At 41.7% G+C, this 12,978-nt stretch overlaps 1 protein-coding gene across 11 annotated transcripts in view; it reads left to right on the top strand.

Annotated features, from left to right (window-relative positions):
* Positions 1 to 12,978, top strand: part of IL1R1 (interleukin 1 receptor type 1) — a 133,442-nt gene that overhangs the window by 98,924 nt on the left and 21,540 nt on the right. For 10 of the 11 annotated variants that reach the window (XM_059891221.1, XM_059891220.1, XM_024998607.2 and 7 more), the window contains one exon: positions 5,193 to 5,259. The exons of the other annotated variant lie outside the window; for it this stretch is intronic. In XM_059891221.1, coding sequence (XP_059747204.1) covers positions 5,199 to 5,259 — 61 coding nt within the window. In that variant the 5' untranslated portion in view covers positions 5,193 to 5,198. The remainder of the gene's footprint in view (positions 1 to 5,192; positions 5,260 to 12,978) is intronic. 11 annotated transcript variants of the gene reach the window in all.

Consider the following 12,978-nt stretch of genomic DNA (forward strand, 5'->3'; position numbering starts at 1 on the left):
TGATCTGCTCTCAATATTGATGGCTGCTGACTGATCACAGGAGTGGTTGCTGAAGATTGGGATGGCCATGGCAATTTTTAAAAAATAAGACAGCAAAAAAAAAAAAAAAATAAGACAGCAGTGAACTTTGCCACATTGATTCTTCCTCTCACTTGAACACTTAGAGGCCATTGTAGGGTTATTAGTTGGCCTAATTTCAATATTTGTGTCTCAGGGAACAGGGAGGCCCAAGGAGAGCACTGAGGGACTGCCAGTTGATGGAGATGCCAGAACACACAAAATATTTGTCAATTTAGTTTGCTGTCTTTTATGGACATGGTTCGTGATAACCCCAAAACAAATTACAGTAGTAACATCAAAGACCACTGACGAGCATAAACATAATAGAAATGAAAAGGTTTGAAATGTTGTGAGAATTACCAAAGTGTGACACAGACATGAAAGGAGCAGATGGTGTTGGAAACGTGGGGTCACTTTTCCAGTAGATGGGGTCAACAAGGGGTTGCCACAAACCTTGAATTTGTTTAAAAAAAACAAAACACAACATTTGTGAAGCGCAGTAAAGCGAAGTGCAATAAAATAAGATGTGCCTGTATTTTAAAAGCACATTGTAACATTTTTATACGTTTTAATACCACTTTTTAAAATTCATTTTTAATTGGAGGATAATTAATTTTTAATGTTGTGTTGGTTTCTGCCATACATCAACATGCATCAGTCATAAGTCACATATGTCCCTTCCCTATGGAACCTCCTTCTCACCTCTCACCCCATCCCAACCCTCTAGGTTGTCACAGAGCCCCAGTTTGAGTTCATACACCAAATTCCCACTAGCTATCTGTTTTACAGTAACGTATATGTTCCTCTAGGCCCTCCTGCGCCCGTGCAGCCACCGCTCCTTGGGTGTGGGGTAGCTCCTCCCGGCTGCCGCCCCTGGCCTCAGGCTGGGGGTAGCTCCTCTTGGCTGCTCCTGCCCTGTCACAGCCTGGCACTCTCGGCCGCCGCCCCTGGACTCGGACGTGGGGTAACTCCTCTTGGCCGCCGCCCCTCGGGCATGGGGTCCTCCTGTGCCCAGCCTGGCACTCTCGGCTTTGGCTCCTGACCTTGAACGTGGGGTAGCTCCTCTCGGCCACGTTATGTGCGCTGTCGCAGTCGCCCGCGCTGTGTGGAGGTGATGGAGTTCTAGTGGAGCTATTTCAAATCCTGAAAGATGATGCTGTGAAAGTGCTGCACTCAATATGCCAGCAAATTTGGAAAACTCGGCAGTGGCCACAGGACTGGAAAAGGTCAGTTTTCATTCCAATCCCAAAGAAAGGCAATGTCAAAGAATGCTCAAACTACCGCACAATTGCACTCATCTCACATGCTAGTAAAGTAATGCTCAAAATTTTCCAAGCCAGGCTTCAGCAATACATGAACTGTGAACTTCCAGATGTTTAAGCTGGTTTTAGAAAAGGCAGAGGAACCAGAGATCAAATTGCCAACATCCGCTGGATCATGGAAAAAGCAAGAGAGTTCCAGAAAAACATCCATTTCTGCTTTATTGACTATGGCAAAGCCTTTGACTGTGTGGATCACAATAAACTGTGGAAAATTCTGAAAGAGATGGGAATACCAGACCACCTGACCTGCCTCTTGAGAAACCTATATGCAGATCAGGAAGCAACAGTTAGAACTGGACATGGAACAACAGACTGGTTCCAAATAGGAGAAGGAGTACGTCAAGGCTGTATATTGTCACCCTGCTTATTTAACTTATATGCAGAGTACATCATGAGAAACGCTGGACTGGAAGAAACACAAGCTGGAATCAAGATTCCTGGGAGAAATATCAATAACCTCAGATATGCAGATGACACCACCCTTGTGGCAGAAAGAGGAACTAAAAAGCATCTTGATGAAAGTGAAAGAGGAGAGTGAAAAAGTTGGCTTAAAGCTCAACATTCAGAAAACGAAGATCATGGCATCTGGTCCCATCATTTCATGGGAAATAGATGGGGAAACAGTGGAAACAGTGTCAGACTTTATTTTTTGGGGGCTCCAAAATCACTGCAGATGGGGACTGCAGCCATGAAATTAAGACACTTACTCCTTGGAAGGAAAGTTATGACCAACCTAGATAGCACACTGAAAAGCAGAGACATTACTTTGCCAACAAAGGTCCATCTAGTCAAGGCTATGGTTTTTCCTGTGGTCATGTATGGATGTGAGAGTTGGACTGTGAAGAAGGCTGAGCGCTGAAGAATTGATGCTTTTGAACTGTGGTGTTGGAGAAGATTCTTGAGAGTCCCTTGGACTGCAAGGAGATCCAACCAGTCCATTCTGAAGGAGATCAGCCCTGGGATTTCTTTGGAGGGAATGATGCTAAAGCTGAAACTCCAGTACTTTGGCCACCTCATGCAAAGAATTGACTCACTGGAAAAGACTCTGATGCTGAGAGGGATTGGGGGCAGGAGGAGAAGGGGATGACAGAGGATGAGATGGCTGGATGGCATCACCGACTCAATGGACGTTGAGTCTGAGTGAACTCCAGGAGATGGTGATGGACAGGGAGGCCTGGTGTGCTGCAATTCATGGGGTCGCAAAGAGTTGGACAAGACTGAGCGACTGAACTGAACTGAACTGAATGTATATGTTTCCCTGCTACCCTCTCAATTTATCTCACCCTCCCTTCCCCCTTAAATAGAATATTTTTCAGGTAACATTCTAATGATTTCATGTTATCAGAATCTGGGTTTGTGATGTCTTAGTTAAAATATTTTGTGTTTGCAAGTAACTTATGGCTAGAGAAAATTAGGCAAGTCTCATCTTCTGTAAAACTAAAACGACATATATTTTTCCAAAGCATGAGATTATATGGTCTGCCCTGGACACTGCCCCCAAGGTTGGGTATAGAGGACAGCTATTTTTTAGTTCATTTTTTCAGCCATCCTGTGAGCACTTACCATGGGCTTCTGAATTCCCAACTCAGCACAGTGCTGGATGCAGTGATAGGGAAGCTGTGGTTCCTGTCCCCGTGGGGCTTCCTGTCCTGGGGTAACAGCAGTGACATACGTTATTACATTCATGCTGGTTGCTGTGGGGGCCCAGAGGAGGAAGGAATAGCCAGGCAAGTGTACTGGGGGCTCCCTGGGGTGGTGGGAGGAGGGTGACCCTGGTTGAGACCAGATGGATTGGGAGGGACCTTGGGAGGTGAAGGGCAGAGCCAAGCCAAGGGCTCTGGGGTTGGAGCACAGGGCAAGGTGAAGGCTGACAGTGGAGGGGCGGGGAACAGGGAGGCGGAGGCTTGAGTCTGAAGGGAGCAGTCAGAGCCTCAGCACCAAGGAGCTGTGCTCAGGGCTGTGGACTGTTTGGGGTGCACTGGGGAGCCAGTGCAGGTGTTTTGACCTGATCATTTGGTAATCTCTGGTTCAACCAGTTTGGTAATCCCTGGAGATGGACCAGTTAGTGCTGGCGAGAGCAGCTCTGGGGTGGCAGGCGTCAGGGTCACTGAGCCGGCATCTCTCATTGGGGGTGCGTGTGTGCACACGTGTGCATGCAGTGTGTGTGTGTGTGTTTGTGTGTGTGTGTGTGTGCATGCGTGCACATGGCAGAGTTGTCCCTATCACTGAGGTGGGGAGCAAGTTTGGTGGGGAGAATAAATTTGCTTTGAGGCCTGTGGAATATGAGGAATTCATAGGTTGTTGGATAAACTTGTACATTAGGGGCTTCCCTAGTGGCTCAGATGGTAAAGAATCTGCCTGCAATGCAGGAGATCTAGGTTCAATCCCTGGGTCAAGAAGATCCCCTGGAGATGGATATGGCAACCCACTCCAGGATTCTTGCCTGGGAAATCCCATGGACAGAGGAGTCTGGTGGGCTATAGTCCATGGGGTCGCAAAGAGTCAGATATGACTGAGTGAATTAACACTTTTCTCACTTTCATAAATTCATTGGAAGCAGGAGATTGGAGTTTGGTGCACATAATTGCAACTCCACCTCCACCCCCTGCTTCCACCTCAGGAGTACCGAACAGGAACATTCCAAAAGGAAAAGGGGCCTTCATGTGGGCTTGAGTAGTTTAGAAAGGTAGGCAAAAGGAGTATTTTTTTTTTCCTTTTTCAATTCCAATTGATATTATTTTAGTGATGTTTAATGGATAAGACCCTGGGCATGCTTTCCTTCTGGCATCAGTCAAATGCTTGACCTGATTATGCCCCCTGCCATGGATATGGACAGAATGTTATGAAATCAAAATCACAGGTTACCAGGGGCTTCCCTGGTGGCTCAGTCTGTAAACAATCTGCCTGCAATGCAGGAAACCTGGGTTCTGTCCCTGGGTCAGGAAGTTCCCCTGGAGGAAGAAATGACAACCCACTCCAGTATTGGCTGAGAAATTCCATGGACAGAGGAGCCTAGTGGGCTACAGTCCACAAGGTCGCAAGAGCTGGACGCAACTCAGTGGCTAAAGCACCACCAGGACCTCAGTTTAATATATAGCCCGGTGGCTGGTCAATGCCTGTTGTAGCTGCTGCTCTGTTGGTGTGGCTTCTCAACTATGCAGAGGGCTGTGGAGGTTTTTTTGGGTTTTTTTGGTAAGGTTAATACATGTTTATTGTAGAAATTTTAAATTGAAAGCTCTAGTAAGCCTTTTCTGGGGCTTACTAGAACAATCATAAGAACCAACCCAATTGTAATATATTATGTCTTGCAGTCTTTCTGGTTCATTTCTATGCAGCTGTGCCATTTCATCCAAAGGGTTTAGTGTCATACGTTATAAAGGGAAGGTGTGACCTTTGGCAGGATCTGGAAGTCTGGGGCTTTGCACATGGGTCCTGACAGTGGATGTGTTCTAGGCGGGCAACAGATCCATCTAAGTAGAGACAAGATGCTTTGATGGTCTAGTGAGTAGTCTACTTGGGATGAAGCATAGGTTGGATTTCGGGGAAATTTAAATGGAAATGAATGATGGCACAGATGATGGAAGTTTTGTTCATCTTAAATTATCTGAGCTTGTCCCCAGTTCTGTTAAAAATCTTCATCCTCCTTTTACCCATTTCGCATCACAAAGCATGATCACATAAACGATGTAGGGAGACTAGCCTATCAGTGTGACTTGGGGGTGAGGGTGAAGCCAGGTGGGGAGTCAATGTATATAGCTTTAGAGATTTGCGGTGAATAGTTACTTTTTAAATTTTTGTTTGTTTCTCCAGGAGAATATGAAAGTATTACTCAGGCTTCTTTGTTTCATGACTTTACTGATTCCTTCTCTGGAGGCTGGTGAGTAAAGCATTTCCTTGTGTTCGTGTCTAAGAAAATCTGTTACGTAGAATACCTGTGGTACCTTCCTTAACAGCATCATTTTTCTTACCTGTGTCTTTGGATTTCCAGGTCACAGAACTGTATTGCTGGATGCCCTTTCAACATCTTTACTTTTCATTCTCTCATTTGTCCATTGGGAAACTGAAGCCCAGGGAGGTTAGGAGCCCACGGTCATGAGGCTATTTCAGAGCAAGAGCTGTAATCCATACCACCAATATCTAGTCCAAGTCTCTCCCCACTTTGTTGCTGCTTAGAGTATGTTCTGGGGGTTCCTGGCTTTCATTTGGAAGAGGTGTAAAATGCAGTCTTTATGAACCCACAGCTGACAGTTCTTTATTGTTTCCATTTATTCATCTTTACTCTTCCCCTCTCTCTCTCTTACTGCAAATGCATTTAGCCCTACTATGTGCCAGGCTTTGCTACTGGGGCTACAACCATGAATAATCCAAACAGAAATATCTATCTGCATGGGGTTTACATTCCAGTAATGGACAGAGACAATACCTTAGATAAATAAATATATATTATGTCATATGTTGCTAAGTGTAGTGAGAAAAAAAAAAGCAGGAAAAGGAAGGTATAAAGTTTTGGGATTGGGGTGGGCAGAAGGTTACATTTTTTTTTTGATAGTGTGGCCAGCAAAGATCTCATCAAGAAGTTGACCTTTGACTTGACCCTGAAGGAGGGGGTCGAGGGAGCTATATAGACCAGGTTGGGGGTGGAGAAATATTCTAGGCAGCCTGTGCCAAGGTCCTGAGGCCAGGAGTACTGGCATGCTCCAGGAACTAAAATCCGCTGTGGCTAGAACAGAGTGAAAGGTGAGGGGTATGATTTGAGTGATAGAGATTAGGGGAGGGTTGACCATGTAGAGAACTTAGTGACCTTTCTAAGGATCTTGGCTTGTACTCTGAAATGGGAAGACTGTGTAGGTTTCCTGTTTAAACCTAGAGAGGTGATTTTTTTTTTTTTTTGGTTGCACTCTGTGGCTTGTGGGAACTTAGTTCCCCAACCAAGGGTTGAACCCAGGCCCTCTACAGTGTAAGTGTGGAGTCCTAACCACTGGACTGCCAGGAAATTTATATTTTACAGGCTCATTCTGGTTCTTATACTGTGAACAGACCATTGGGAGGCAAAGGGAGAAATAGGCCAGTTAGGAGGTGGTTACAGTGGTTCAGAAAAGCTATGAAGGTAAGCTATTCAAGGGTGACAAGGAGAATTGAATTGTCAGAGTCTGGATATACTTTGATGACAGAGCCAAGAGGATTTTCAGATAGAGTGGATGTGGGTGTGAGGGGCAGAGGGTTTTAGTCTGAGCACATGCAGAGTGGAGTTGCCATTGATGAGAGGGGGAAGGTCATGTGTTCAGACTGGACATGTTACGGCTGTTGTTCAGTTGCTAAGATGTGTCCGACTCTTTGTGACCCCATGGACTGCAGCACACCAGGCTTCCCTATTCCTTCACCATCTCCCAGAATTTGCTCAAGCTTATGTGCATCGAGTCGGTGATGCCATCTAACCATTTCATTCTCTGCCACCCTCTTCTTCTCTTGCCCTCAGTCTTTCCCAGCATCAGGGTCTTTTCCAGTGAATCGGCTCTTCACATCATGTGGCCAAAGTATCGATCTTCAGCATCAGCATCAGTCCTTCCAATGAATATTCAGGGTTGGTTTCCTTTAGGACTGACTGTGTTTTATCTCCTTGCTGTCCAAGGGACTCTCAAGAGTCTTCTCACCACAATAGCTGTTAGATGTCTACATAGTGATTTGAGCTGTCTGGAGCTAGAGATTGGAAGAATAAAGTTGAAGACCTTGGCAAGCAGCTGGTATTCGAACTCTGAGACTCAATGGGGAGTGAGGGTGGTTAGAAAAGAACAGAGTGTCAAGGAGCGAACTCCACAGCTCTCCAAGAATAGGTGGTCAGGCTCCCACTCATCCAAGAGCCAGTGACAGACTGGCCAGAAATGTAGGAGGAGAACCAGACAATGTTCTGGAAGCCAAGTGAAGAACCTATTTCAAGGATGAGGATAACATGTGTGCAGTGCAATGGATGGCGTCACTGACTCAAGGGACATGAATTTGAGCAAACTCCAGGAGATAGTGAAGGACAGAGAGGCCTGGTGTGCTGCAGACCAAGGGGTTGCAAAGAGTCAGACAGCACTGAGTGACTGAACAACAGCAGCCATGCGGATGTGTTATGTAAGATGATGTTTGAAAGTCGTTGATTTAGCAACTTAAAAGTCATAGGTGACGTGGTCAGAACAGTTTTGGTGGAGCGGTTGGGCAAACCCCAGATAAACAGGAGAGTGTGTTGAGCTGAGTTCTTAAGGCTTACTCTTTTACCACTGTTAATTGTTGTTGCTACTGCTCTTCCTAGGAGTGAAATACTTACCAGTCCTGGCTCAGTGCAGGTGCCATGCTGAGGCCTAGCGACTTCTGTTTCAATACTGTTTTTAAGCAGCTTTAAAGGAGGTTATAATAGACTCACAGTAAACCACACATTTAAGGTATACAATTTGATGTGTTGGCATACATATCCACCCATGAAACCATCACAATCCCAGATAATATTTAAATAAGCATAAATTGGTTTAGAAAGATTGGACTACTTAACAGTATTGAGTCTTCTGATCAAAGAACAAAGTATAGACGTCTTCATTGTCTTTGATCTCTTAACATTTATTTAAATAAATTTAATCTTTATAAATTTATTTTGTAATTTTCATTGGATTGGTCTGATGCATCTTTTGTCAGATTTATCCTTAATTATTCATATCTATTGAGGCTATTATAAAAGGTATTTTCAAAAATCCAGTTTCTAATTGTTTTGATAATATAAACTCATTCCTATTTACATATTCATATTATATCCTACAACTGAGGAACCCCTCTAGATCTTTTGTAGATTTCTTTGCATATTAAAGATTTCATAGCATATTCTACATAGATAATCACATTGTGTGCAAATAGACATTTTATTTTCTCCTTCAATCTTAATGCTATTTCTTTTTCTTGCCCTAATACACTAATTATGTCTTCCAATACAATGTTGAATAAAAGTGGTTAGAGTGGACATTCTTACCTTCTTGCTCATCTTATATATGATAGCTATAAGTTTTTTTATAGCTGTCCTCTATTAGGTCTATTTCTGCTTTATTGACTATGCCAAAGCCTTTGACTGTGTGGATCACAATAAACTGTGGAAAATTCTGAAAGAGATGGGAATACCAGACCACCTGATCTGCCTCTTGAGAAATTTGTATGCAGGTCAGGAAGCAACAGTTCGAACTGGACATGGAACAACAGACTGGTTCCAAATAGGAAAAGGATTACGTCAAGGCTGTATATTGTCACCCTGCTGATTTAACTTATATGCAGAGTACATCATGAGAAACGCTGGGCTGGAAGAAACACAAGCTGGAATCAAGATTGCCGGGAGAAATATCAATAACCTCAGATATGCAGATGACACCACCCTTATGGCAGAAAGTGAAGAGGAACTAAAAAGCCTCTTGATGAAAGTGAAAGTGGAGAGTGAAAAATTTGGCTTAAAGCTCAACATTCAGAAAACGAAGATCCTGGCATCCGGTCCCATCACTTCATGGGAAATAGATGGGGAAACAGTGGAAACAGTGTCAGACTTTATTTTTCTGGGCTCGAAAATCACTGCAGACGGTGATTGTAGCCATGAAATTAAGACGCTTACTCCTTGGAAGGAAAGTTATGACCAACCTAGATAGCATATTCAAAAGCAGAGACATTACTTTGCCAACAAAGGTTCGTCTAGTCAAGGCTATGGTTTTTCCAGTGGTCACGTATGGATGTGAGAGTTGGACTATGAAGAAGGCTGAGCGCCGAAGAATTGATGCTTTTGAACTGTGGTGTTGGAGAAGACTCTTGAGAGTCCCTTGGACTGCAAGGAGATCCAACTAGTCCATTCTGAAGGAGATCAGCCCTGGGATTTCTTTGGAAGGAATGATGCTAAAGCTGAAACTCCAGTACTTTGGCCACCTCATGTGAAGAGTTGACTCACTGGAAAAGACTCTGATGCTGAGAGGGATTGGGGGCAGGAGGAGAAGGAGACGACAGAGGATGAGATGGCTGGATGGCATCACTGATTCGATGGACGTGAGTCTGAGTGAACTCTGGGAGTTGGTGATGGACAGGAAGGCCTGGCGTGCTGCGATTCATGGGGTTGCAAAGAGTCAGACATGACTGAGCGACTGATCTGATCTGATCTGATTAGGTTTAGGAAGTTCCCACCTATTTCTAGTTTTGTTTGTTGCTATTTTTCTTGGATAAGAACCCAACTTTGCATTCCTAGCATGTTATGTACCTCACAATGCACTGTTGGTTTTTAATATACTGTAGGATTCGATTTGCTATGATGTTTAAAAAATGTTTGCATCTGTATTCTATGATGAAGACTTTGGTCTTTGGTTTGGGAATTAGAATAATACTTATTTCACAGAGTGAATTGGGAAGTGTTTCTGACTCTTCAATTTTCTGAAAGAGTGTGTAAAATTGGTGTTTTCCTTCCATGAATATACCAGTGAAACCATCTAGGCTTGAAATTTGTTGTTCTTGTTGTTGGGTTTTTTTCCTTAAAAAAATTTTTTTTATTGAAATATAGTTGATTTACAATATTCTGAAAGAACTAACTTTTGATATCTTTAGTTTTTCTCTGTTGTTTTTGTTTTTTATTTCATTGATTTTTCTCTTGGAGCCATATCATTTACTATCTTATGCTTACTTAGGTTTTAATTTTTTCTGATTTATTAAGTGGAAACTGAAGTTATTAATTTGAGCTCTTTTTTCATACAGAGGTATTTAATGCTATTGACTTTCCTGTAGCTATTTTTTTCCTTTGCATGACACAAGTGTTGATATGTTGTATTTTATCATTCAGATCAAAATACTTTCTAATTTCCTCTTTGATGCATGGGTTATTTAGAATATTTTTCTTTTAAGGTTTTAAACACATCAGTGAATTCCTAGATATTTTTCTGTTATTGATTTCTAATTTAATTCAGCTGTCACCAGAGAACATCCTTTAAACCCTTTTAAGTTTGTTAACTGTTGGGTTATGAACAAGAATATGGTTTATCTTGATAAGTTTTCTTGTGTGCAATTAAAAAGAATGTGTATTTGGTTGTTGGGTAAGATTTTCTGTAAATACTAATTATGCCAGATTGGTTGATAGTATCGTTCAAATCTTCTACATCATTGCTGCTTTTCTAATTGTTCTACTTGTTCTGTCAGTACTCTGAGTAGTGTTGAAATCTCTGGACTCTAATTGTAGGTTTCTCTCTCTCTCTTTGCAGTTCTATCAGTTTTTGCTTTATGTCTTCTGAAACACTGTCAACAGGTGAATAAATGTCTAAGATTACCATGTACCTCTTGACAAATGACTCCTTTGTCATAATTAAATGACTTTTTTCCCCTGGAAATATGCTTTAGTGTAAAATCTACTTTGATAATAATGTAGTAACCATTCAAATCTTCTTTTAATTAACATAATATTTCTCTCCCCTCTCCGCTTTTACTTTTAAGGTGTTTTTACACTTAAAGTGTGTATATGTGTGGGTTTGTGTGTATGTTAGCATATAGTAGGATCCTTTTTTTTAAAATCAAATCTGACTATCTCTGCCTTTCAATTGGGTTACTTAGACCATGAAAAAAATGTAATATGATTATTAGTATATTTGGGTTTTATTTTAGGAGCTTGTGATTTTATTTTCTCCTTGTACTATTATTTCTTTGTTATCTTTTCCTCTCTTTTTGTTTTTGCTGCCTTTTGGATAAATTGAGAATTTTCATGATTTATTTTATCTTCTATGTTGGCTTATGATAACTTTAAAAAAATAGATGCCCTAGTACTTATGGTATCCACCTTTAACTTATCAGAAATGGCAACCCACTCCAGTATTCTTGCCTGGAAAATCCCATGAACAGAGGAGCCTGGTTGGCTACTGTCCATGGGGTCGCAAAGAGTTGGACACAACTGAGTGACTTCACTTAATCGACTTTTATATACCTTCAAGTGATTGTGAAGTGAAGTCGCTCAGTTGTGTCCGACTCTTTGTGACCCCATAGACTGTAGTACCAGTTCACAAATAGTATAAAAAACCTAGAATACATCCACTTCTCCCTTCTTGAACTTTGCCCCTTTGTTTCCACACATGTTACATCTTCAGATGTTATAGGTCTCACAATCATTGTTTTTGCTTTAAACATTTAATTATCTTTCAGTACAGTTCAGTTGCTCAGTCATGTCTGACTCTTTGTGACCTCATGGACTGATGGCAGCATGCCAGGCTTCCCTGTCTATTACTAACTCCCAGAGCCTGCTTGAACTCCTGTCCATCGAGTCGGTGATGCCATCCAACCATCTCATCCTCTGTCGTCCCCCTTCTCCTCCTGCCTTCAATCTTTCCCAGCATCAGAGTCTTTTCCAATGAGTCAGTTCTTTGTATCAGGTAACCAAAGTATTGGAACTTCAGCTTCAGCATCAGTCCTTCCAATGAATATTCAGGACTGATTTCCTTTTGGATTGAAAAGTTTGATATCCTTGCAGTCCCAGGGGCTCTCAAGGATCTTCTCCAATGGCACAGTTCAAAAGCATCAGTTTTTCAGTGCTCAACTTTCTTTATGGTCCGTCTCTCACACCCATACATGACTACTGGAAAAACCATAGCTTTGACTATATGGACCTTTGTTGGTATAATGTCTCTGCTTTTTAATATGCTGTCTAGGTTTGTCATAGCTTTTCTTCCAAGGAGCAAGCATCTTTTAATTTCATGGCTGCAGTCACCATCTGCAGTGATTTTGGAGCCCAAGAAAATAAAGTCTGTCACTGTTTCCATTGTCTCCCCGTCTATTTGCCATGAAGTGATCTTTAGTTATCTTTAAAGAGATTTAAATAAAATGAAAAACATTATGATTACCCATGTAGTAAACATTTCTGGGGCTATTTATTCCTTTATGTAGATTCATTTTTTTTCATCTGATACTGTTTTTCTTTCTTTCTAAAGGACCTCCTTACATTTTTTGTCAGTACAAGTGTGCTGGTGATAGTTTATACATATATGAAAATAAATTTTTAAAAGTAATATTTTAAAAGTATGAAAAAGTATTTTGCCTCTATTTCTTTATTTTGCCTCTATTTCTGCCTCTATAATTTATTCAAGCAAGATAATCAGTGAATACAAAAGTAATTGCATGAAAAGTATCTATAGACTATGCACGTAATCTCAAAATACCACCTATCAAATTGCTTATTAATTGAAAAGAGACACTGTATAGTTGAAAGACCTGGAGGATAAAATTTAGCCGGATGATCCAATTTTGCATCACTGAAAATGGAGCATACTGATATTATGTGTTTTCTGTGATGATGGAATAGGGATGAATATTATTAACCAGGTATTACCAGTTGTCTGGCTTGAATTTTACAGTGTTGCCTCTATTTCTGAAAGATACTTTCCCTGGATGTAGAGTTCTAGGTAGATGATTTTGTTTTCCTTTTAGTACTTATCTTAATTCTTCTCTCTTCTGGCTTGTATTGTTTCTGGTAAGAAGGCTGCATCATTTTTGTCTTACGTGGTGTGGTTTTCTTCATGTTTCTTTGGGGATCATTGGGGATCATTGTGACTTTGGGGTCTGTGGTGGGTACGTCATT

Source organism: Bos taurus, chromosome 11, assembly GCF_002263795.3.
Source record: "Bos taurus isolate L1 Dominette 01449 registration number 42190680 breed Hereford chromosome 11, ARS-UCD2.0, whole genome shotgun sequence".
NCBI lineage: Eukaryota > Metazoa > Chordata > Mammalia > Artiodactyla > Bovidae > Bos > Bos taurus.